At 45.5% G+C, this 26,952-nt stretch overlaps 2 protein-coding genes across 4 annotated transcripts in view; one reads left to right on the forward strand and one right to left on the reverse strand.

The window, feature by feature from the left end:
• LOC142771653 (uncharacterized) overlaps positions 1-26,952 on the reverse strand; it is a 38,217-nt gene that overhangs the window by 4,536 nt on the left and 6,729 nt on the right. Inside the window, exons 1-2 of one of the 3 annotated variants that reach the window (XM_075873417.1) lie at positions 20,022-20,196; positions 4,873-5,062 (exon numbers count right to left, since the gene is read on the reverse strand). In XM_075873417.1, the coding sequence (XP_075729532.1) occupies positions 4,873-5,062; positions 20,022-20,099 (268 nt within the window). In that variant the 5' untranslated portion in view covers positions 20,100-20,196. Of the gene's footprint in view, positions 1-4,872; positions 5,063-17,159; positions 17,298-20,021; positions 20,197-26,952 lie in introns of those variants that run through there. The other 2 variants (XM_075873418.1, XR_012886051.1) reach the window with 2 other exon arrangements.
• On the forward strand, positions 22,799-23,554 carry LOC142771652 (uncharacterized). The gene is made up of 2 exons (XM_075873416.1): positions 22,799-23,200; positions 23,273-23,554. The coding sequence occupies exons 1-2, from the start codon at positions 22,847-22,849 to the stop codon at positions 23,486-23,488; spliced, it is 570 nt and encodes a 189-aa protein (XP_075729531.1). The 5' UTR covers positions 22,799-22,846; the 3' UTR covers positions 23,489-23,554.

Raw genomic sequence — 26,952 nt, forward strand, 5'->3', positions numbered from 1 at the left:
GCCTCGCCAACGCTTGACTTGCCACGAGGGCTCCCGGTGCGCAACCCGCGGTGCCGCGCACCGGGGACCCACCGCTACAGACAACCGTTCGCGTCAACCGCCACCCGCCAAAAGAGAACCGCTCATCTCTCCCGTGCCACCACCATGGCTTTTCGCCAGGCGTCACTGCCGGCGCCGCCGTTCTAACCATGATGATGATGACGGTGGTGGGAAATGCTCATGAGCACAACGCCACCTACCACTCAATATTCGTGACCCTTTAAATGCGGCTTATGTGTGAGACACGTCTGCCACGCAGCACAAACAATTTTACAAGGGGTGTCAGCACCCCCACAATGTGACGGTGCCCTTGCTCAATACGTGTTTCAATGGGTATCGCACGACCCAGACGAAAAAAACAAACAAACCCAGGAGTCGAGAATTCCTAGCTGCCGCCCAGCAACTAAGGCTGACTCTACCATTAGACAGCATACCTTAGAATGTGGCTTCACCCCGCTGTTTCCTGAGACTGAAATACTTTCCAGTCACAATGATCAGACCAGGGAAGTTATTGAGACACTCCATTCCTCTTCCTCCACCTCCAACAACAACAGCACCAATGCTTTCGCCCGTCCTAGAAACTCGGAGGATGTTTCAGTAAAGTTACTATATGTATGTGTTCGTACATTGCACCCCCGTTTAGTCCTATTGTTGGCTTCATGTTTTTTGGCGAATTAGTTTGACGTTTTGTATGTAGTCATGGGCGTGCTCTAATTCCAGTAATTTGTGTTTGTATCTTTATCGTAAATTCTTCCTCGTGGCTGCGATGGACTCCATTACACGAAGGAAAGAGCGTTAAACACGGATTATCATTAACCAGCATAAATATTGCAGAAGATTGAACAGAAAGATAACTACACTCAGGAATTCAGCCGCTGTACAAAAACAAATGTGAGTAGTGCTGTCACTCCGAAATCGAAATGACAATAAACGTGTGTGTTTTAACAAAAAAAAAGAGTACCGAATCAATACAGGTATCAAGGTATTATGGCACTAAGCAAAATTTATATTCGCATAGGGTTAATGGTGATCAACTTCCTCTGATGTCCTAGGTTCGAACAGCAGTGACTATTTGTGCACATTTGCAATTTTTCCAACGCACAAATACTCGAATGAAGAAAAGTTCCCTACGAGACACATAAATTGGCGCTGAATCACTTTGTGTCAGCCTCTAGTCGTCAGCATAAACTGGGAAGCCGTGTACTGCGAGCAGATCATATGAATCCTTTTTATCAACATTGCAGCAGAGTTATAATACTCTGTTTCGTTTGACAACAGTAGTTAAGGCCAGAAAGGCCCGGAAGACATTGATTACGAGCTACCTTTTATATCGCATAAAACAAAAGGAAAATGTATTTGCTAATTTTCTAAAAACACGTTATTCTAAAATATTGAAGGAACTTAAGCAATCCAGAACTAGGTTAAATGTTGAGCTAAGGAAGGCCAGACTTATCTTTTTTTTTTTTTGAACGCAAGTTTGTAAGCGTCGTTCAAAACAGTCAGACAGTAGTCAGACATTGGAGGTTTTTTTGTAAATTGACGAGCACTCCGTCAGGAGCACCACCGGAATTAAAAGTTGATGGCACTAAGTATTCTGTACATTCTTTACCTACTTTATTAAAGAATCATTTCATGAATTTCGGAGCTGCTGGATTCTTCCCAACCATCCACTCAGGCCAAAGTTGCATGACAAACGTGCACTGCGCTGTGCTGTGAAAGACATTGTATTTAATTCTCCTACTTCAGGAGATGAAGTCACATCTCTTCTAGGTTCTCTTAGAAAAAAGACGGCATAAAAGCTTCACCAGCTAGGGATATTGCACATGACATTGAAAAACCATTAACGTGCATTTCAAAGACCAGATCTCATCTGGTAGGCTAAAATATTGCTCGTGTGACTTCAATTCATAAATGCGGGAAGTGTAATCAGTTGACCAATTGTATACCAATATCTGTGCTATCAATCTTTTTCTGAATTTGCAGAGAAAGCCTTGTGCACACGATTTATTTAATTTTCATCGATGAAAAATGTTATTGTAGATCCATAGTTTTTATTTGAAAATGAAAAGTCTTCAAAAAAGAAGCACTAAGGCAAAATAAAGATAAAATGACCTAAGATAGTGAGAACAGGTTATTTAGAGTAGGCGTATATCTAGATTTCCGAAAAGCATTCGTCTCCACCAAACACGAAATGTTATTCCGAAAAGATATCCAAAATAAAATCGACGCTCTAAACGAGGTAACCGGCGTTAGCGTGTAGACACAACGAACGATCATCTTACTAGTATCATTAAAACGTGTGCGATTGATGTCGGAGGTGCCCTCACCAGACAGGACACTGGCAAACTATCGCAGGATGCGAAAAATATCATTAAAAGACGACAAACCATGAAAGCCTCAAATGCAACCAACAAATAAAGCTAGTGGAGCTTTCGAAGTTAATAAATAGGCGTAAGGTAGCCAACATCAGAGTGTATAACATGTAGAGAATTGAGCAGGCTTTAAAAAGCGATCGAAGCCTATAAAGCTGCGAAGGCAAACTTGTGCATAGGCAAAAATCGGTTGTATGCATTAAAGGACAAGAAAGGCAATGTCATAACGAATGGGGATAGGATAGTTGAGGTCGCGGAAGAGTTCTACAGAGAGCTGTACAGAAGCCGAAACAACCAGGATGATATCGTAAGAAGCCATAACAGCGCAGAGGAATTCGGCATCCTCCCAGTAACGACATTGGAAGTAAAGAAAGTCCTAAAATGAATGCAAAGAGACAAAGCCGCTAGTGAGTATAAGGTAAAAGCGGACCTGCTGAAAGATGGCGGAGAAATTGTGTTACAAAAACTGACAGGAAACTGAAGAATCTTTTGACGGGAAGGGTGCCATAGTCTTGGAAGAGCTTAGAAGTGTGGTGGTTTGGGCTAGTTGGTACGACAAGACGATAGCTATAGCGCGAGAACAAAAACGACGACGATGTCTTATTCTTGTCCCTTTGTCGCGTTTCTGTTCTCGCGCTATAACTATCGTCTTGGAAGAGCGCCAACATCATAATAATTTATAAGAAAGGAGACGTCAAGGGCTGGAAAAATTACAGGCCGGTCAGCTTACTTTCCGTCCTTTAGAAACTATTCAAAAAAATAGCAGCTAATAAAATTAAACGACATTAGAGTTGAATCAACCAAAAGACCAAGTAATATTTCGTACAGGGTACTCCGCAATAGACAGTATTCATACTACCAATCAGATGATAGAGAAATGCGTGAGATACAACCAACTTCTATACATGGCCTTCGTATATACATTACGAGAAGGCGTTTTACTCAGTCGAGACATCAGAAGTAATGCATGCACTACAGAGTCAGGGCATCGACGAACTCTACATAAACATACTGTAAAAAATCTACAGTGGCTCCACAGCCACCATAAAGAAATTGACAGAATCCCAATAAAAGAGGTTGTAAGACAGGGAGACACGATCTCTCCAATGCACGTGTTTACAGGAGGCGCTAGATTGGGAAGAGTTAAGGATAAGGGTTAATCGAGAGCGTCTTAGTAACCTGCAATTTGCTGATGACATTGACTTGATGACTAACTCAAGGGACTAATTACAGCTCATGATTACTGAACTGGACACGGAAAACAGAAAAGTAGGTCTGAAAATTATAATGCATAAAACGAAATCATTGTGAAACACTCTAGGCCTAAAACAACGCTTTGCGATAGGTGAAGAAACGCTGGAAGTTGTGCAGTAATAGGTTTACTCAGGACAGGTATCAACTGTGGAGCCCAACCATGAGAGTGAAATAACTAGAAGAATAAGGATGGGGTGAGATTCGAGTGCACGTTAAAGAACCCCAGGTGGTCGAAATTTCCGGAGCCCTCCACTACGGCGTTTCTCAAATTCATATGGTGGTTTTGGAACATTAAACCCCACATATCAATCATCATCAATAAGAATGGAGTGTATCACATTCGGCAGGCACTCTCAAATGATGACTGGTAGTTTGCCACTATCTCTCAAGAGGAAGATATATAACAGCTGCATCTTACCGGTACTGACCTACGGAGCAGAAGCCTGGAGGCTTAAAAAGAGAGTTCCACTTAAATTGAGGACGATGCAGCGAGCGACGGAAATGAAAATGATAGGTATAACCTTAAGACACAAAACTAGAGCAGATTGGGTCATGGAAAAAAACGAGGTTAAGTATATCATAGTTGAAATTAAGAAAAGGAAATGGACATGAACTGGGCACGTAGCACGTATACGCAGGATAATCGCTGGTCATTCAGGGTGACTGGCTCTCCAGAAAACACAAACGACGAAAGGAAGACAGAAAGTTAAATGGGCCGTTAAGATTAGGAAGTTCGCAGGCATAACGTGGTAGCAGGAAACACAAGACCATGTTGATTGGCGGATCATGGGAGAGGCATTTGCCCTGCAGTGGGCATTGTCAGGATGATTATGGTGATAATGATGATGATGATGATGATTATGCTTGTGTATATGTGTATATTTACACGTGAGCATTGTAATTATTTTTATTCTGCACCCCTTGAACGTACTTCTGCTCAAATGCGGCAACTATGAGAAATAAGAGTGCCTGTTGCTGTTTTTTTTTGTAATAACGTTATATATGGTTGAATTATTTCGACATAAAACAGCACTGCTGCTTTGAAATTGTGTATATTTCGAATGTTTTGTATTTCGATTGTGTACGGCTGCGCTGCTATTAGGCCCGGGGCGAGCAGGACCATGTCAAAAGGCAAAGTACCACCTTGTGTCCTCAGTGCGGTCAATGCCTTTGTATTGTCTGCAAAATGAATAAAACTAGAACTGACGTCTTTCGCAGGGGCAGGTACCAAGATACACCTTGTTGCAGTGAGGAGCTTTAGTACTGGAGCACCGATGACCAATGTCATTCAAGTCTTGGCATGTGTTTGCGGTGTTTTTCACGCAGCACTTGTGTTGTGAAGGGCATGGCTGTGAATCGTCACATTCGTCGCTGCTCGTTGGTCCCCAGTATACGTCCTAAAGAAAAACAGCATCATGTCAAAACTTTTTTGAAAACATCAACGCATGCTCACACCTTACTTAATAACCTCCTCTACCATATCATCATAAGCGACACACTAAACATAGCTTATTTTTTTATTGCAGTCTCTAATTTATTAAATGCGAAGCATTTCTTAGCGAACGTTGGTGACTTTGAGCGTATCTATCTATCTATCTATCTATCTATCTATCTATCTATCTATCTATCTATCTATCTATCTATCTATCTATCTATCTATCTATCTATCTATCTATCTATCTATCTATCCATCTATCTACCCATCTATCTATCTATATAGCTGCGTACTACTTTTAGCTTTCCTGGACGTTTCAATAATGGTATCAATACCAAACTTAGTATGGCATAAGATGACTGTATGTAGAACATATTTGACTAGTTATAACACAAAGATCATGGCATTTATGTCATGAATATCATGATTTACATTTCATAGTCCTGCAGCCCTTGTGGTGGTTTCTTACATATGGCACCTTGCAAAACTGGTATGGTATGGCATGATTGCATAGCGAACAGAAGCGACAGACTCTAACATGAAAATCATGACATGCGTGTCATGTAACAACATGACTAAATGTCAGGCTCATGACGCGCTCACGGCCGTTTCGCTAGCGTCACATATATCAAATTTCGTATTACAGTACGTGAATGGTTGACGAAGGTAAGTGACTGGCTCAAACATAATAATGATGAGATGCGTGTCATGTAACAACATGACTACATGCCACGCTCATGATGCGCTGGTGGCCGTTTCGCTAGCTTAATATGTACCAAACTGAGGTATTACGTGACGCGAACGGATGACATAGGTAAATGACACATCCAAACATGATAATCACGACATGCGTGTCATTAACAGCATCACCACATGCCACACTGGTAATGCGCTCACGCCCGTTTTGCTAGCTTCACATATTCCAAATTTAGTATTACGTGACGCCAATGGATGACGAATGTATGTGACTGGTGCAAACATGATAATCATGTAATGCATGTCATGTGAGAACATGACTACATGCCACTGTCAAGGCGCCAAAACATTTCGACGTGACGCGGTGCGCGTGCTTGCCGGCGTTCATTTTGTCTCGTCACGCCGGCGTTGCCACGCCAGGCGCCGGTCCTGTCATATATTCACAGGCGCGCGCCGCGCTGCGTTGCTTTGACGCATGCGCGTTTGAGCGCTTCTGGCGTCCCTCTGTTACGAAAAGAGGGAGACGCAGTGTTGTCTGGGTAACGCATCGGCGCAAAATGCAGCATGTCGCATTTCGCGCTGGTTGCCGTCGGGCCGCGCCGACTGACGCTTATCGCCCCTGACGTCAGACTCTAGAGTGCTCGTGTTTTGCTAACGTAACGTCGCTGTGTCCAGCGTGCGCGCGCGTCAACTCCACATTGGAGTATATTGGGCCCTTCATGATGCGCTCGAGGCAATTTTGCTAGCTCTACATATACCAAATTGGGTGTTACGTGACGTCAATGGATGACGAAGCACATGACTGGTGCAAACATGATAATCCTGACACGCGTGTCATGTAAGAACATGACAACATACCACGATCAGAGCGTGCTCGCGAATGTTTCGCTAGCTCCACATATACAAAATTTGGTATCACATGGCGTGAATAGAGGACGAAGGTAAACGACACATCTAAACATGATAATCATGACACGGAAGTCATGTACAGCATCACTTACCTCCACCTCGCAACGTGGTGCTTATTTTGAAGTGACATATCAACATTTCTTATTCGTGCTTCGGTTATCATCGATTTCCGCTGTACGTGGAATCTAATATATATTCATTTATTCATTCATTATTTATTTATTATTTAAACCTCCCTTCTATATATCTGGTGCTTTCATGTTTTGCAATAAAATACCTAACGAAGGTAACCGAACAAGCTGTCTACATCAATTCACAATCCCTCAGCCATCATTTTTATTCTTTATATGAGTTGAAACCAGCTACGTTATTTCAGGTGGCAATTGTCAAAAGCAATTAAGCTGTAACAGAAGGGTAGGCGAATCTCTTGCAATCATTACCTCTTTTTAAAGATGGCAGTAAGAGAAAAAGTTTCAATTTTTTTAGCTTTTTCAATACACAAAGCCAAGCGCTACAATTTTTCTTTTCGTTTCATAATACATTCTGAAATTGACTTTATTCAGGAAAGTTGTTATCAATTTATGCCCCCCCCCCCAAAAAAAAAGAGGCGTAATAATTTTTGAACGATACTTAAGGGCCATTTTAAACACCCTGAATAACCCAAATATTAATTGGTGGAACGGCATACAAGTCCACAAAAAAATGTTCAAGAAAATATTTTGAAATTTTTAAATTCTATTTCACGTATCAATTGAAATCATTCATCATGAAATATTAAACAGCAAAGAAAAGCAAACCGGTAGGAATGGAAGAAGTACTGACATCCTTTTGTTTGTCTGGGTTTGCTTCTTGCGCAGTTTTATATTTTACAACTAATCTTGACCACTTGGTCTAACATTTCTCAGAGCCAACCCAAATCATTCTTTATTTCTCCCTCGTGGCGTGACGTCAATGTGAAGCCGTGACCGTTAGCTCGGTCACCTGCCACGATGCTATGAGTTGTGAGATCTGGTTAACAAGTACAGCATACGACCGAGAGACCCGACAGAAAAAAAAACTTTGAAATTCCTTTATTTCTGTTATCTTAAATTTATTTATAATTCTTTATTGTATGCCAACGCGCTCTGTCATGGGCTTGCGAACAATTATCTCTGAAAGGGGGAGGGGGGAAAGTTTTATCGCAACGTTTTCCTCCCCAATTACGTCGAATCTGATAACAATATCTTCACAATGAATGAAAAAAAACAGGCCTGCATGGAACGCACAGCACAATCATATCGAAAGCTGTAAGAGCAACCTTTTTAGAACCTTTTTTTTTTTTGGGGGGGGGGGGACACTTTTTAGGTAAGTGCTACAAGCCCACTTGTCGGGTACCCACTACATCTACATACTTTTTTTGTAGCAGGGAGACATTCATTATGCCATTTTTCGTCGTTGTTCAGAAGAGCGTGATACCCGCAATAGACTTGCAAGGCGGGGCTTTGGTAATCAGCTTTGTGTAGTGTACAGGTGGTTAGTAAAAATTTCTAACATGCAGCAAAGGTCCTAGGCCATCATTATTGTAAGAATTCTGCATGGTCATAAGCCTGCACCTCAATTATTGACGGGACAGGTACGACATAGTTCAAGTGTACATACTGTTTCATGTAGTATATGCCCGAAAATCATCCAGAAAAAACAAAATCGAAAATCGCCTCCCTATCTTTATCTCTGTTTCTGTGTTGGAACACATCTTAAGATGAGCAGGCAGTATACGAATCATAGCAGTAATAAAATGAATAATTAACCGTTTAATTAGATCGGACAGGCTCTCTGGTCAAATGAATCAGTTGCTGTTCTTCCTGCTAAGAGCCCGCTCCATCTGGATATCTCCAGAAAATGCGGAAGCTGCGCCCTTTGTTCTAGGTTTCAGTTTCGCGGGCAATACTGGTCCAATTTTATTATCCGCTAATAATTGCTCATGGCTGCTTTGCGAAGGGCTCATTTTTTGTATCCCCACCCTATCCAAGACTAACCAAAGAAGAGAGCGTGATTTTCAGACGCCTACAAAGCAATACTTACATACATGTCATATGGATGCACCGCCTTTACCCAACGACACACGACTACATGTGCCCGCTCAGCAGCGTACCAGACACTCTGGCACACTTGCTCGTGGAATGCCAGTGCCATGCAAACAACGACGTGCAACTGGAGCGGGACCAAGCCCCAAGAATAAACGACGACCACCAAATGGAAACGTCGGAGGCCAAGATCTTCCTCGAGGACCTGGAAGACTAGCGACTACTCGTGGCCAGGGTTAAGAGGGCAGTTGAAGCCAAAGGGTTCCTGGATTAGGGAACCCTCCCACTTTAGGGTGACACCGGGCCTCGTTCAGAACACTGTTTTCTAAATAAACATTTATTTCTCTCTCTCCCCTAAGCAAAAAATAATTTGCTTTATTTATTACTGTCATAACTGATACCTCTGCTTATCTCAATATGCCAGCCACGATAGAAAAGTATTTATGAAGGCGGCACGAAAACGTCACCTTTTCTTTGTTTTTGCGGTGATTTTCGGACACATTTCTTGAGGGACCCAAAGCTCAAGTTTGTGGAGCGACGACAATGCCGCGCTGCGACTTTGGCGGCAAGCTCCGGGCAAATTGGAGATAGGCGCAGCAAAGAGCGCAGACGATTCATCGTGTTTTGAGATACTGTATATTGTCACGTGATCACAGAACGACCACAACGTCTGTTCACAGGAGCAGCACTGGACGTCGAGCCGAACCGAACGTTAGAGCACGAGCACACACCAACCGTCCTCTTCTTCTTTCTCACCATGGCACATACTCGCATTGGCGTGGCTAAACCTCGTTCCATGCCTGTGGCATCACCCCCCCCCCCTTCGAAAAAAAGTACCACCCCGATGACCAATGCCGATTAAAAGTTAAAGTAGTCGCGTACACGCACAAAGACGCGTGAAGAAGCAGTGTCAGGTGGCTCGGGGGTAGTGTGGCTTCATCCGTGACACATGAACAATGTCGGGCTGCTGGGAACATCGAGATCGCTGAGCTGTGTCTTCAAGCAGAATTTCGTAGTTGACATCTGTGAGGCGCCGTAGTACTCTATAGGGACCGAAGTAGCGGTGAAGTAACTTTTCCGAGTGGCCCCTTTTGCGAACGGGGATCCACAGCCAGACCAGATCACCGGGTTGGTAAATGACATGGCGATGACGTGAGTTGTACCTCTGCGAGTCGATTCGTTGTTGTTTTTGGATCCGCTTGAGTGCAAGCTGGCGGGCCGCGTCGGCGAGCCGGAGAAAGTCGTTCGCATCAGTAGTAATATCGGTCGTGTCAGGCAACAGCATGGCATCAAGCATCGTAATTGCTTCTCGGCCGTGAAGCAACCGGAATGGAGTGAAACCCGTAGTCTCTTGAACCGCAGTGTTGTAAGCGAACGTTACGTATGGCAAAATTGCATCCCAGTTCTTGTGATTACGGTCGACGTACATAGATAGCATGTCAGCGAGCGTCTTGTTTAATCTCTCCGTCAGACCGTTGGATTGTGGATGGTATGCGGTTGTTTTGCGATGAGCTGTTCCACTAAGTCTCGTAACGTCTTGCATCAATTGGGCTGTAAAGGCTGTTCCACGGTCAGTGATAAGAACTGTTGGCGCTCCATGGCGGAGGACGATGTTGTTGATAAAAAAATACGCAACCTCATTGGCGGTGCCTCGTTGTAGGGCTTTTGTTTCGCAGTACCTCGTTAAATAGTCAGTAGCGACTACGATCCAGCGGTTGCCATCATGTGACTTCGGGAAGGGCCCAAGCAAGTCCATGCCGATTCGTTCAAACGGTTGTGACGGGGGTGCAATAGGATGTAATAAACCAGCAGGGCGCACAGGTGGGGCTTTACGGCGCTGGCAATGATTGCATGTTTTAACGTAATGCTTTACATCCTGGGTGAGCTTTGGCCAGTAGTAGCGAGTCCGAATCCGGGCAAGGGTACGTGCGAATCCTAGGTGGCCGGAGGAAGGCTCGTCGTGGCAGGCAGATAAAATGTCAGCACGTAGCCCTGGTGGAACGACGAGGAGGTACTCAGTCGCATAAGGTTCGAAGTTCTTTTTGTAGACGATGTCGTTGCGGAGACAAAATGACCCTGAACGTGCAAATGCCGATGGTGGATTCGAGCTGCGACCTTGAAGGTATTTGATAAGTTGTTGGATCTCTGAATCATTCCACTGTTGTTGCGCCAAGTCAGATTCACTGACTGCACAAAGAAAATGGCCATCGGTATCATCGTTCCTCGATGTCGTCGCGAGGGGTGCGCGCGAAAGGCAATCAGCATCAGTGTGCTTGCGGCCCGACTTGTAGACGACTGTAACCTCAAATTCTTGAAGGCGTAAGCTCCATCTCGCGAGGCGCCCTGAAGGGTCCTTGAGATTGGCCAGCCAACAGAGGGCATGATGGTCCGTAACTACTCTGAATGGACGGCCATACAGATACGGTCGGAACTTTGTTATCGCCCAAATAACAGCAAGACATTCCTTCTCCGTGGTCGAGTAGTTAGTTTCCGCAGATGACAAAATGCGGCTAGCATAAGCGATGGGACGTTCAGCGCCGTCTTGCCACTGGACGAGTACTGCACCAAGACCGATGTTGCTTGCGTCAGTGTGAAGTTCGGTGATGGCATCTTCATCAAAGTGCCCTAGTAAGGGTTCACTCTGAAGGCACTGCTGAAGCTGGGAAAAAGCGGCTCTCTGCTCTGGACCCCACACGAAAGGAGTATCCTCCTTCGTTAAACGGGTAAGGGGTTCAGCGATGTTGGCAAAGCTCTGGACAAAGCGCCTGTAGTAGGCGCAGAGACCCAAAAACCGGCGCAAATCCCGTTTGTTCGAAGGTGGAGGAAATGCAGCAACAGCCATGGTCTTTTCTGGGTCTGGTCTAATGCCATCGTGACTGATAAGGTGGCCGAGGAACTTTAGTTCTTCGTAGCCGAAATGACACTTCTCCGGTTTTAGAGATAGGCCTGCAGATCGAATAGCGACGAAGACGGACTGAAGTCGTTGTAAATGTTGCTCAAATGTTTTGGAAAAAACAACGACGTCGTCTAAATACACGAGGCAGGATTCCCACTTCAGACCGGACAGGACGGTGTCCATCATCCTTTGGAACGTTGCCGGTGCAGAGCACAATCCAAATGGTAACACTTTGAATTCATAGAGGCCATCGGGAGTTATGAATGCTGTTTTTTCCCTGTCGCGTTCATCGACCTCGATCTGCCAGTAGCCGCTGCGTAAATCCATTGAGGAAAAATATCGGGCATGTCGAAGTCGATCCAGTGAGTCATCTATGCGTGGGAGAGGGTAGACGTCTCTCTTCGTCACTTTGTTGAGCTTCCGGTAATCGACGCAAAATCGAAGAGTGCCGTCTTTCTTTTTAACAAGTACGACGGGTGACGCCCATGGACTGTTCGAGGGTTGGATGACGTCGTCGTCGAGCATCTGTTTCACTTGAAAACGTATTGCCTCTTGTTCTTTCTGCGACACGCGGTAGGCGTGCTGTCGTACAGGCTGTTCGGTAGGGTCCGTTATAATGCGGTGCTTCACGGTTGGGGTCTGCTTGATTTTGGAGGTGGACGCAAAGCAATCACTATACGTACGTAAAATCATGCGTATCTGCTGTTGCTGCGCACAGGATAGCTGGCAATTCACGTCAACCGTGCTGGCTATATCAGTGTTACCTTCGGCAGCAGTGGCAATCGGAGCGATAGTGGAACATTCTGCGTCATCGATGGCTTCAAAGTTCGCGATTGCTGTTCGCTTTGCTAAGTGTTGGTACTGGCCGCCGAAATTCGTGATCAGAAGCTGAGTCCTCCTATGTTTCAGTTTGACGACAGCACGCGCGACACAAATCTGCCGAGCCAAGAGCATCGAGAGGTTAGTTTCCGCGATGCCACTACTCTTGTTGTCACAGTCGCTCTCCACCGTTACGAACATACTGGCTCGCGGCGGCAGTGCGATGGTGTCGTCAGCAATTCGAAGTGTTGTGGTCGGCGCAACTGCATCCTTTCGTAGGGCTGTATGGTCGTTAGATAACGTTATGAGCAGGTCGCGAAGGTTAATAATGGCTCCATGCTCGCGGAGAAAATCCATTCCGAGAATCAGGTTTTGGGAGCATTCGCGCAATACAACGAAGGAAACAATGTACGTCGACTCACGAATTCGGAGGCGGGCAGTGCACATTCCTAGCGGTGTCAATAGGTGACCTCCCGCAGTCCGGAGGTTGGTTCCTTGTCCCCAAGGTGTCGTTACCTTTCTTAGCTGCGCAGCGAGGTCAGCGCTTATAACAGAATAATCGGCACCCGTATCTACCAGAGCGGTCAGCGGGTGGTTGTCGACAAGAACAGAGATACGAGCAGAGACCTGTTTGTCGTCGATGGCGCACGTCGGTGAAAGAATGTCGTCGGATGTCGGCAGGCAAATCGGGGGAGGGTCTTGTAACGGTCGATCAACAGCGGCCTCACCCCCAGAGGTCGCTGTTCTTAGTTTCCCCGGCGCGGGCTTGTGGATCTAGGTGATCTTCCTGCGAGGACGTCCGCAAAGGTTGATTGTTGGCCAGGTGACGTGGAACGCCGTGGAGATGGTGAGCGGGATTGGCGACGCGGAAGGGTTGAGGATCGTTGGCTTGCCAAGTATTCGGCGATAGCACGGGGCCGCTCACCATCTCTGGGTCGACGAGCATCCGGACGAAAGCCGGGAAGACCCATGTGCCTGTAGGCGCACTCACGGTAGATGTGACCTGGTTCACCACAGTGATAACATAGAGGCCGGTTGTCGGGAGCACGCCATACACTGGATTTCCGTGTAAGGGGTGGGTTGCCGCACTGCGGTGGTCCCGAGTAGAACGACGGTGCCGTCTGCAGGGTGGACGGACGGGACGGATAGCCAACAGCCGGTGCAGGAGTACGCAGTGCTTCCGCGTACGTTAATAGCGGAGCTTCGGCTGGACGCGGGGCCATCATGGGTTGGACTTCGGCTGCACGCAGAGTCGTCATGGGGTGCACCAGCTGCCGGACCTCTTCGCGAACGACATCCGTTAAAGCAGCAACATGGGGCGGAGAAGACACCACTTGCAGCTTTTGAAGCTCCTCGCGCACAATACTGCGCACGAGCTCCGTCAGGTCTTTTACAGTCGTGACGTCAGGTGTTTGTAGGACCGACGACACTGACGAAAGACTGCCAGGACGTTCATACTGGTACGAACGCTGCCTTAGCATTCTCTCCATTGTCGTGGCTTCGCGAAGGAAATCCTCTACAGTGCCGGGAGGGTTCCGCACTAGTCCCGCGAACAGCTGCTCCTTCACTCCCCGCATTAGGAGGCGCACCTTCTTTTCTTCCGTCATTGAAGAGTCGGCTCGCCTGAACAGCCGCGTCATGTCCTCAACGAACATGGCAACACTCTCGTTCGGACGCTGGTTTCGGGAATCGAGGAGCCGTTCCGCTTGCTCCTTTCGGTCAGAGCTTCGGAAAGTATTTCGCAACTGGTTGCAAAACTCTGGCCAGGTTATCATAGTGGCTTCATGGTTTTCGAACCAAGTGCGCGCAGAGTCCTCGAGATAAAAGTAGACGTACCGAAGCTTTCGCTGCTCGTTTCACTCGTTGACGCTGCCGCAACGGTTGTAGTCGTCAAGCCAGTCGTCGACGTCCTCATAAGGGTCACCGTGGAACGGCTTCGGAGTACGCGGGACGTTGAAGAACCATGGAGGAGGCAGCGTTGATGTTTCTTGGGTTTGCGTTCCCGCACTAGCCATAGTACTGCCGAGTTGAGGAAATGGTCCGAATTCAGGAGGTAGGCCTAGTTGTCGCCTGCTACGCCGTAGGTCAGCTGGTTCTTCCAAGTCGCGGCTAGTGTCGGCACCTTGCTGCTGATTGCAGTGCATACAACACTACCCAGCACCTCCACCAGAAAATGTCACGTGATCACAGAACGACCACAACGTCTGTTCACAGGAGCAGCACTGGACGTCGAGCCGAACCGAACGTTAGAGCACGAGCACACACCAACCGTCCTCTTCTTCTTTCTCACCATGGCACATACTCGCATTGGCGTGGCTAAACCTCGTTCCATGCCTGTGGCAATATGCTACCTTTAAATAAGCATATACAGTAACTCTAATCGTGTTTCACCGCAGCGGGAGCAGTCGGTGCGGGGAACTTCGGCACCATGTCGTCAGCTTGGTGCTGAAACTACCGAGTTTTCTAAAATTAACTACAGGGGACTCTGTCGCTGCGATCGTTCAGCGACCATGGGAATGATTGGTAGTACACGCAATTGCCTATTCTTTGTACTTGCGGGTGGCGAATCGCGCTTTCGGCTTCGTTTATTGCTGTGTTTCGGTTTTGTTTTGAAAGAAAAATTCAACCCTTTTTAACTTAGTGACCCGAAATGGAAAGGTGTGTCTAAAAGAATAAGGCCAGAAGTACGAATATTAGAGAAATGTGTGTACTACCCATCATTCCCATGGTCGCTGAACGATCGCTTTGTCGCTTCACTAGGGTGGTATGTATTCTAGCCACCGAATCAAACTGGCACGTAATGATTTAATTTTTTTAATGAAAACTTACCAACATTTGAGCCAATCAAAGTATATGGGATGTTGTTAGATGTAATAGTAACGTAACTACGAAGAAAGAAAAGCGGACGAGAAAAAAACTTGCCATGGGCAGGGAACAAACTTGCGACCCCCGAATAACGCGTCTGATGTCTACCATGTGAGCTACCACGGCGGCTATCCCCCCGTTAACTTTATGGGGTATGCACATGCATTTAAAAGTGGGAGCGTCAGTCAACACCGCCCTTTGCCCTTGAGGCGAGTGAGGGACACTGATTATTTTTCTGTTGGCATCACGTACCACATTATCTCATAACGAGCTGCCAGCTCTAATAAGATCGTGATGGTTGCGTATACTATACCTATCACTCCCAAGGAGACTGAATGATCGCAGCGCCAGAGTCCCCTATGGTTAGCTTTAGGAAACTCTATGTGGGAGGTGCGATTGCCCTGTTTGTGCCCCCCACCCTATTATATTGCCTTTTCTTTGTACCTTTCCTTCTTTTTTTTCATGTTCCGCACCCCACTGCATAAATATGTTAAACTCACTATGACACCAACTATAGCCTAAGAATGAGTTCAACTGGAACCAATTGCTAGTGACCAGCCCATCAAACAAGGAATTTGTGGGTAGAGCACAGGCGCACACTCCAATATGAAAACAAACTCAATTGCATTTCAAATATACATTTATTTTGCACGAAAAAAAGTTCTGTACTACAACACCAACAACGCTACACTCGAGTTAAAAGAAGCGGGGATAGAAATACGAAAAGAAGAACGTAAGATGTGCGACAGAACTGACAACACAGCGAATTCCTGAAGGGAAACCAAAACGAAATTACAGTCTTTTAATGATGTCTGGTCAGCTCAAAATTCCAGAACCTCACTTTTTGCTGTTCCATCCTTTTTCCCTCTGTTTCTCTAATATATTTCCACGTTATATTTTTACGTGTTTGATGTTTTTATTGTTTTCAGTAGTATATTTAAAAGCACTATTGTCGTGTTCATTGCAATGTCATGCAACGCTTTCTTGGCCACTCGCCCAGAATGGGTATGTGCCGTAAAGGAAACAAACAAACAAGAAACTAACGCTAAGGAGAGCACACACGAAAGCCCATGCCCTAACGAGACACGTACCTCTTAAATTACTCTGCCGTCCTCAGTTGACTTATCACCCCACAACCCTCACTTCCCTTATGCTGTCTGCACTTCACCTTGCGTTGTACTCTAAGCCAAGCGATGCTGTCACGACGTCTTTGACAAGGTCCGTTGAAAGTTTGCGCGGAGCTTCACTTGGGTTGTTCGTAGGGTCCCGCAACTTTTTGTACCCTTAGCGCTGACGCCGATGACGTTAACTTTTCGAATCATGAGACATATAAAGCTTTCGCCCTGTTAACTATGGGCGACGCCACTGTAAATGCATGATTCCCTCAAATGTAACACTAAGCTGTTCGGTTGTTGAGCCAATGAGTCACATTACCTTGAAGTTATGCGTAGAATAAATGAACAAATCGCTAGTGATGTGGCATTAGTTCGGTTGTTATGAGACGTAGCGATTTTCTCGGTTTCCAAATTTTAAGACAAACGTCTAAGGTCTCAGTCTTTTATACACGCGAGCATGTGGAAGGCCACTGAACCAGTAGTCTTGTGACTCTACTGTCACGCTCGAGCTGCCACATGGGTGATAGAAGGGGATGTTGACGGAGCAGCTTTAAATGGCGCTTGTTTCAACCGCACCGTTCCTGACTTCCATCAACATGAAGTTCCATCAACATGCACTGCAAGTAATTCCCTATACTCTATACGTCGAATTCTCCGACCCATCTATCTGACTGAGTTATAAAGTTTCACACTTACGTTGTACTCGTCAACACCACCGCCCTTAACAGTCCCGACTATCGCACACAGAACGACGGTGACCAACATTATTGCTCCGAGGTTAATTTCAGCACTTGGCTCGGCTATAGCGTACGAGTCTAAACCCAAATCCTGCCGAGTCCGAACATTTCGAACGCTTTATGGATATAATTGTTGCCGCGCAAACTTGTTTTCTAAGTCGGAAAGTGACGTTAGGTTAAAACCATTTTGAAAAAAACCTGCACCGTGCAATAGAGAAAAAAAAAGAGGAAGTGTCCGTTGTTCTCGGGCTCAACGCGTCTGCCTGTGAAAGAGAAAAGTACTAAGAACTACGCTTTGAAATAAACAGTGATCGCCATTCTTTTCCGGCCAACATGATCAAGAGAGACCCGAGCATAAAGATCTGTCATCGTTAAGGTTTCAAGGCGTCGCAAGCTGCCATAACGTTAAATTCCTGCTAAATGAAATAACTATACAGCGCATGTGTTGTACTTTTTCGAGAGAGGACAATGCAGCCAAGCAAAGAGGGAAAAACAAAAGGAGAGTGAAGTTGATAAAAGGTTTGTCATATACGCCGACACCATGCGGACAAGGTTCGGTATGGAGAAAACCAGTCATGCAATTATAACATTGTGAAGCGCAGAAGGTGAAGCGAATGAATAATGCTCACAATAATAACTGCTTCCACATTTGAAAAAAAAAAGACTTTTACAAAAAATAGACAGTGCTAAATTCGTCCCAAATACGCGACGTAAGGATGAAAGACGTGAGATATGCTATGAAAACTCGTCCGTACAGTATGATATAAGTTCTCGTGACGTATAACGTATGTGACGGAGTTCTAATACGCGACGTAAGGATGAAAGACGTGAGATATGCTATGAAAACTCGTCCGTACAGTATGATATAAGTTCTCGTGACGTATAACGTATGTGACGGAGTTCTAATGAGAGCTATATACCATTGCTGCGACGTCACAGCTGCCATGAAGTGCCATTCGTGGCTCCTAAACTGCCGTTTGAGATATTCGATCAGGTACAGACTGCACTAATTGGTTCAACATCCGAAACATATTCAGCCCTGCCCACAACTCCCGCTGTCCCTCCCTCAAATAATCTACATAAATGCTTCATCCATGGTTTCTACTCATTTTCGGAACAACAAGCACTCCTCGAGTGTGTCAGATATTCACTTCGCTACACACACGTACCTTTGTGTCACGGGTATTCGATCAGAAATTGTAAGGTCCTGATAAATTTCGTCCGAGATTCTGTCATAGATATCTATGCTTAATGGGAAGGAGCGTTGCAAAGTGCCCCCCTATAAGTTTAGTGGATTGGCAATGTGTTCACTACGCGTTGCAAGGCAACGTGCCCACCAGTACAACTGCACAGCTTGCTGATGCTGTTGCTATTACTTTTCCTAATAATGCGGTATCCATACGCGGGCCCTGGTTTCTCTATATCACAACGGATTAAATTACCCGAATAAGTAGTAAACGCTAACACAGCTGAATTGTTTGTGCCGTTTTTTAAAAATAACCTTTCGTTTGACACGTAAAGTTCTGTTCATGCTGAACAGCTTTGTTGCAGTTGATTCTCGCGCTCACTTCTTTGTGCATAGTGTTCATCTCATGTGTTGAAATATTGTACGTGCATATTTTATCATTTATAATGTGTGTTTGTTATTGCAAAATATATTTGTTTATTCATTTTCTTTTGCTTGTTAATTGTGGTTTACTACTCAAGTCATGAATAGTTCTAAGCATTAATATTGGTAATGTTTTTGATGATATTCCCACTCCTGCTTGGACCCGAGTACGACCTGCAGTATTTGCAAATAAATAAATAAATTTCGGTATGCAAGTTCCGCCACAGCGCACCTCCTTGATTACGGGAAAAAAAGTATTACGCGGAAAATGCAGAGAGAAAACGGAAGCCATGGCGCGCTTCTCAAAGCGCCTGATTTTGGTCCCGACCGCCAATGAGACACCTATATGCAGACTTCTGCAGCAGCAAACTTATGCGACACCAAACAGAAACGTGCCGAGTGTCTTCTATGTACTCTTCGGTACCCCACATGAACATGTAGCGTCGTTAATGTTTGCCCTCGAAAAAGACATTTTTCATTAAGAAATGCCGCCAAATACGAAGCAATAAAATTTGAAAGGGTGTCTCCAAAGTTCAGCGTTCAGAAACGCCTGTTGCAAATACCCATGTGTATTAAATAAACATCGTTTTTCCCTACCTTTTTTTTTCCTCACTTTGTGAGCATGCATAGTGTTTTAGACATTCTAAAGTGGCAGACGCAGCAGAGAGTTGTTTTCAGCGCCCTGTATGCTCAGCCACGTGCCAATCAGTGTTTTTTTTTTTTTGCAGATTCTCAAGCAGTAACGTTTTGAAGACTCTTGAGGTGTGCAAAAAGAAATAAAACCAAAACAGAAAATATCCCGTGCATGATGCAGTGTAACGAAAAACAGCACGAGAAGAGAGCAGGGTAGAAGGCGCACACATAAACGCTGACTCACAACTGACTTAAATTTCAATGGGAGGCCAAGCTCATCCTCGAGGACCTGGAAGACCAGCGACAACTCGTCGCCAGGGTCAAGAAGGCAGTCGAAGCCAGAGGGTTGCCGGACCAGGGAACCCTCCCTCCGAGGCCCGGTATCACTTTAGGGTGATACCGGGCCTCGCTCGGAACACTGTTTTTAAATAAACGTTCATTTCTCTCTCTCTCTCTCAAGCTCGTTAAACATTCCATGCCTCCTAAATTATGTGCCACATGCTCACAATACATGAAAATATTCTATTACGTAAAAGCACCCAGCACCTATGACTTCGAGTTACGGAATTTTCTCCTTACCGCATCATCGTCGAGGCCCTTGAGGTTCATAGGCGTCGTAAACAGTACGATGGTTGTGAGGGAAATTATGATATTCATTCGAACTGATGATTGATGCGGTCAGCGCACGAGTCAGAATCGAATGGCTGTTGAGTCCCAACATTCCGAATGCTTTATAAATGTTGCTGCTTTTGTTTTTGACTGCATCGGAAAGTAAAGTTTTTTTTTCCTGGAGCCGAAAAGCGAAGTCAAGGCAGTAACGTTCTGAAGACTCTTGATGTGTGCAAAAATAAACAAAACCAAAACAGAAAAAATATCCCGCGCATGATGAATTGTAACGAAAAACAGCATGAGGAGGAGACAGCAGTGGAGGAGGCGCACACATGAGCGCTGACTCACAACTGGCTTAAATTCTAGCATTGCGTGATGATAATATATATATATATATATATATATATATATATATATATATATATATATATATATATATATATATATATATATATATATATATATATATATATATATATATATATATAACATGCGTAAGAAACATGAACCTTCAACAACCACGAAGACCTCTCCCATTGTTTTTAGGAGTGAAGCTCCTTAAAGGGTGTGGGTCGTTCCCTCGTAATAGTATGTTGTAGTAGTAGCCACTTGCAGTTAGTTTTAAGAATTGTTCACTAGATGGCGTTAGTGGTTTTTGTAAAGTTGACGATGAAGAAGATAGATGGCGCTGTTATGATTACAATGTCCTAGAATACCTACGGAGTGAATGATGATGAGTGGGGAGAAGCGTACATCTGTCCGTCTGTCTGTCATGCAGACAGACAGACAGACAGACAGACAGACAGACAGACAGACAGACAGACAGACAGACAGACAGACAGACAGACAGACAGACAGACAGACAGACAGACAGACAGACAGACAGACAGACAGACAGACAGACAGACAGACAGACAGACAGACAGACAGATAGATAGATAGATAGATAGATAGATAGATAGATAGATAGATAGATAGACAGATAGATAGATAGATAGATAGATAGATAGATAGATAGATAGATAGATAGATAGATAGATAGATAGATAGATAGATAGATAGATAGATAGATAGATAGATAGATAGATAGATAGATAGATAGATAGATAGACAGACAGACAGACAGACAGACAGACAGACAGACAGACAGACAGACAGACAGACAGACAGACAGACAGACAGACAGACAGACAGATAGATAGATAGATAGATAGATAGATAGATAGATAGATAGATAGATAGATAGATAGATAGATAGATAGATAGACAGACAGACAGACAGACAGACAGACAGACAGACAGACAGACAGACAGACAGCCAGACAGACAGACAGACAGACAGACAGACAGACAGACAGACAGACAGACAGACGGACGGAAGCTTCGCCCCACTCATCATCATTCCCTCCGTGGATATGTTGTGACTCTTTTCTTGTAATGCTGAGAAACCAATTGTAAATGCCAACTTTTGTCATGTGCTAATGGGATTCTTAATCCCGACAAGCATTAACAAACATGCGGTGGTTGCTTTATGAAGCTTAACGTTCCTATTAAGTTTAACGTCAGACTATGAGACACGCCGTGTGATTCCGGACGCACGAGGTTCATGCACTTCCATCACACGATTGATACACGCTGTACATCAGCACACCGTCTCTATAGAAATGTAAACGCTGCGGCAGGGATCGAACACAGGTCCTTTGGGTCAGCATCTGAGCACTGTAACCATGCAGTGTGCCACACCAAGGCGGCCTGTTTTTGTAGCCAATTTACATCTGCAGAAGAGGACGAAAAAGTTTACTCAACCAACAACTCGCCCGGACAGACACAACTCGCCCGGACAGTCGTAACCGCACCGGTGAATGCGGTTTTCCCGGGTCAACGCGTGGAACGGTGACCCTATATGTATTGCAGAGATGCCTCCGTCATTGAATTTCCTAAAATTAACTAGAGGGGACTCTGGCACTGCGATCGTTCAGCGACCATGGAAACGATGGGTAGTACACACATTTGTCTAGTCTTCGTACTTGTGGTTGGCGAATCGTACTTGCGGCTTTGTTTATTACTTTGTTTCGGTTTTGTTTTGAAAGAGAGATTCAACCTTTTCGAACTTCGTGACCAGATTTAAAAAGGTAAGCCGTGACCAGATTTAAAAAAGGTAAAAGGTAAAAAGGTAAGAAAACAGCTCCAAGCCACACGAACACACACGGATCCAAAAGCAGTACAGAAGAGCTAATATTAGACAAATGCGTGTACTACCTGTCATTAAAGAGTTTTAGCAGAGCGGGCCAGCGGCCAGCGAACCGGAGCGGACGAGCGCAGCGCCAGCGGAACGACGCGCGAAAAAAAGAGTTTTAGCTGAGCGATCGGCTGCTGCCCCCAGCGAAGCGTTGTACTGCGCCATCTGTCCATTCAAATTTGAACTACCCTGATAGAAAAAAAAAGTAAAGGTTTATTTTTAGATGCTAAAAACACAATAAAAACACGAATTTTATGTTTCAGTACATATTATTTTACTTTAACGGTGATTTGTATCTTTTAGCGAAGTCGTTAAACTGAGGAAAGTACGTCACCAACGCCAACTGAAGTCGAAGCTCCAAGCCAGCTGTTTGTTGCCGCGCTTTTTAACAGACAGTGTGTGGCTTGCCGCAGCAAATTGCCGCTGATAACTGCTTTGAACAATGCCCCAGAGCATACTGCAGGACCCCCTGCTCCTGACTCGGTTGAAATGGTATGAAATAGTCGACGTCTTGTGCTTAGAAGTTCTGGGCGAGACACGGCGTGACCCACTCTCCATGCGAGGTCTTTTGGACATTGATGCGATCGACAGTGGCGTGTTCAGAACGTACTTTCGGTTTGAAAAGGACGATGTACCCAGGCTACAGAGAGCCTTGTGCATACCTGACAAAGTAACAACTTCGCAGAGGGTGTCAGTTCCCGGCGACGAGGCCCTTTGCATCACGCTAAGAAGACTAGCCTACCCAAACCGGCTGCGCGATCTGGAACACCTTTTCGCCCGACACAGCTCGACCATATCGTCATTGACGAACGAAGTGCTCAGGCACATCGTGGACAACTTCTTCCACCTTCTGGACGACGTTAATAACCACACGTGGCTGAACCTGGACACCCTGGAAGAGTTCTCACAGGCAAGCGAGAATAATTAGAGTTGTACATTTGCAATTATAACTTTCTGACATATTCGTTTGTTATTTTTTCAGGCCGTTCACGCGAAAGGTGCCCCGCTAACAAATTGCTGGGCCTTCATTGATGGCATGGCGCGGCCAATATGCCGACCAACAAGCAACCAAAAAGTGTACTTCAGCGGCCACAAGAGAGTCCACGTCCTGAAGTACCAAGCTATAATGTGCCCAAATGGCATAATCTGCCAGTTGGACGGATCATACCCCGGCAGCAAACACGATTCAGGCGAGTAAATGACAAGCACAGCTGGTGGATCAAACCGCTGCTGAACGTCACTCGCCTCCTCCTTCCCTGCTAGGAACGGGCGCAGCTCCAGCTAATCGTAATTTATTTTTTCAGGTAACTTTGGAAACAGCGCCGCGTATACGAAACTACAAAACCTCGTTCAAGGTCACGACTACTGCATCTACGGGGACCCTGCCTACCCGTTGCGGCCCCTTCTGCTCAAGCCCTATGGCGGAGCTCTCCTGACTCCTGAACAATTAGCTTTCAACAAAGCCATGAGTAGTGTGAGGCAGGCTGTGGACTGGGGTTTTGGAAAAATTGTCGGACTGTTTGCCTTCGTGGACTTCAAAAAAAAAAACAGAAACTCTACCTTCAGAACCTTCCACGCATACACAAAGCGAGCGCACTCCTCGCAAACTGTCACACTTGCTTGTATGGTGCCCAGGTATCGCAGTACTTCGGCCTTGAACCACCACAGCTTGAAGTTTACCTTGCCCACAAATAGTGTTGTACAAGCAACCACAGTTATCGAAACAAAGTTCGTTGGCGAGCCATGCTTTAGAATGATCTTGTGGCTGTAATTTGCTGAACTAAACGTACGCTACTTGTTATGACACTCTAGTGAATGAAATCTGCCGAGCGAAAAGTGCAAAAAACTGACATTCCTGTGTTTCTTCGTATGAAGAAATTGATTTCGTATTGTTACAAGCGTTTCCGCTATACTGTGTTAAATGCCACAACATTACTGGCAGTGTCATCTAATTTCCCATGCATGTAAGTCCCCTCTGTACAGTGCGAAATGTGTGTACAGTGTCGACGTATCCCTACACTTGGGCCTTGAACCACCAGTTCTCGAGGTTCGCTTTGCCCCACGGTAATGTTCCATGACAAGCAGCTTCGAAAACAAAGACTTTATTGAAGAATTGCATACCGTATGGTGTTGTCAGGTTTACACTTGACGCTGGATCCTTTCACACTTAAAAAAAAACATGACAGAGGCAATGAAGCCGACAATTTATCAAAGAATTAAGATTCTATTACCCGAGGACTTCTAGGTACAACACGACAGTATCTCATTTTCAATGAAATTACCCGTATTGTTCCGGCAAGACATACACTTCCATACATTTGAAAAGCAGTTTTCAAAATTGTTAACCAGCCGAACGTGTTTTTGCTGGAACTACCCGTTTTAGACCCCTCGGCGCAAGAAAAATGCTGGTGCGCAGTGATGTCTTGCCGTTACCTCCTAATAAATAAATAATCTACAACCTTAGGCGTCCTCGAGTCTGAACCATTGTATTTTAAATAAAGTTGTATATGAGTTTACGTGTAGGAAATGTGATCCCACTGGAGATATTTCTCTACTTACGTGTTGTGGTGGTGTTGTCTTATGTGTTGTTGTGCTGTGCCAATTTGGTGGTTTGTTCATCAAGCATTTTTTTTATCTCGTCGAGTAGGCTCTCCCGTTCGCCTCTCCAGCGTTCAACTTCGAAGCGGTGCTTCTCTTCGTCCAGGGCCAATCTCCGCTCGTCCAGTGCCAGACGACGCTCCTCGTGGCGAAGTTTCATTTTTTAGATTTCTAGCTCCCTAGAGCGCAAATCTAGTTCGTTTTTTTTTCTCTTTGGGCTAGCAGCTGCAGCCCGAGACTTTGCAAGCCTCTCATTCCTGTGAAGGCAAAAAAATTTCGGCATTCAGTTAATGCGAGTTTATGCACTGTAGCGGACGTTGTTGCGTAATTGTGTAACAACACGCAAAAAACACGATCTCCATAATCAGCAGTAACACATAGCCGTTGTAAAACCCGTAACTGTGCTGCAGTTGAGTGTTTAATTGCCTAAGTTTTAGATGCTTGCTGTGAATTCTGTCAAAGCCTGCTGTGAAATCTGTTGAAGTTTTATGTCTGAAAGATGCATTAGGGAGGTGGTGATGGAACGGAAACCAACGAAAAGGACGCAAAACACGAGGAAAGACGAGACAACACAACGCTGGCTCTCGTCTCTCCTCGTGTTTTGCGTCCTTTTTGCTGGTTTCCGTTCCCTCGACATGTACCAACTGGCTCAGCAAGCTGCACTTCTACAGGGAGCTGGTGGTTTTGGCGAAATGTGTGCCTACTTAACATTTGCCTTGTTCATTGCCCTTCTTGCTGTGGATATTTTTTCAGTGCACATGTAAGGGAACTGAATGCATGTGATTCAGAAAAAATTAGAAACAGTCACAAAACAGCACCACAGTTTGTATAACTGTGAGCAAACTGAAGGCCGACTTGTCTACACTAAAGGACAGAAATACATAAACTGTGACTGATTACTGCATTCACTTTCTCAGGGGTGGCTTGGTGGGCTAGTTAGTGTAGCATCTTGAAAGATGCTTTCCACCCTCGTTGCTCCAGATAGTCTACTTCTTTTCTTCGAGAACATAAGACTGTTGTTTGCGACTACTTAGCTTCGTACAGTAAAAAGTGTGCTTTTGCTCCGCTATGCAGAGTGCGCAGTGGTTTCCAGTGCAAACAATAAGCATACACGAGAAGGTTCTTTTGGCCTTCACAGTGGATGTTTTAGAGTCTGAATAAAATATCAGTTGCAGTGCACCGCTTTCTGTTGCCTTTTCTTGCTTGAGTGTCCTCGTCTACATGCACTGTTAACCCTTTTAAGATGCATTCACTGGCGTCTTCTTATGATGCTCTCCTGCATACCGTTCTGCTGTGTAGAAGTAGTGTATAAACCTTCCTCCACACTTACCTTTACTCGTGCCTGGGAGGGCGTGCTGCACACTTGCAGGTTGGCGCCGCTGTAGCTCAGTTGAGGGAGGCCGCTGCTGCTGTGTTGGTTCTGGTGAGGCGCGCTGTTCCTGCTGCTCGTTCTCTTGCCCCGGTTCAGCACCAGGGCTAGCGGCAGATGGCAGGTATACGCTCTGCAACAGCTCGGCAGCAGAACCTGCTTTCAATTAATAAGAGAAAAGAGAAGACAGCACAACAGTAGGCGTCATCAACTAACCGAGCGCGCCGTCGCCTGTGCCGTCGTCTGAGAGCGTCACCCCCGGCAGCTCGTCCGTGTTTACCGGGGGCTCCGCTCCCAACCTCCGCCTTCGCGCCGCGCAGGCGGCACCTCTGGGAGCAATCCTGGGCTCGTACTTCACACTTTCGCAAAAATCCCACAAGTCCTGCAGGATCTCCTCCTTTTCAGAGTACTGCTCCTCTGTACCCGACCTGAATAGGCAAAGGGACGATCGTCAGATAAACATGCGCGCCAGCTAACAGCGATAAAACAGCGCCATGAAAAAGGAGACGAGAAAGCGGAACACAAGACTGTCGCTGGGGGTTGGCCTGAAAGCATTACGTGCAGAATGAACAAATATACTCACTTTTTAAGGTTCTTGGAGTCCTGCCGCTTCCAGTATCCCAGCAAAATGTCTACACGATCTTTTATTCTTCTTAGGGTGACCTCCCGGCCCACCGCCCGATTCACCGCAGCGA

This window comes from Rhipicephalus microplus, chromosome 9 (genome assembly GCF_043290135.1).
Source record: "Rhipicephalus microplus isolate Deutch F79 chromosome 9, USDA_Rmic, whole genome shotgun sequence".
Taxonomy (NCBI): domain Eukaryota; kingdom Metazoa; phylum Arthropoda; class Arachnida; order Ixodida; family Ixodidae; genus Rhipicephalus; species Rhipicephalus microplus.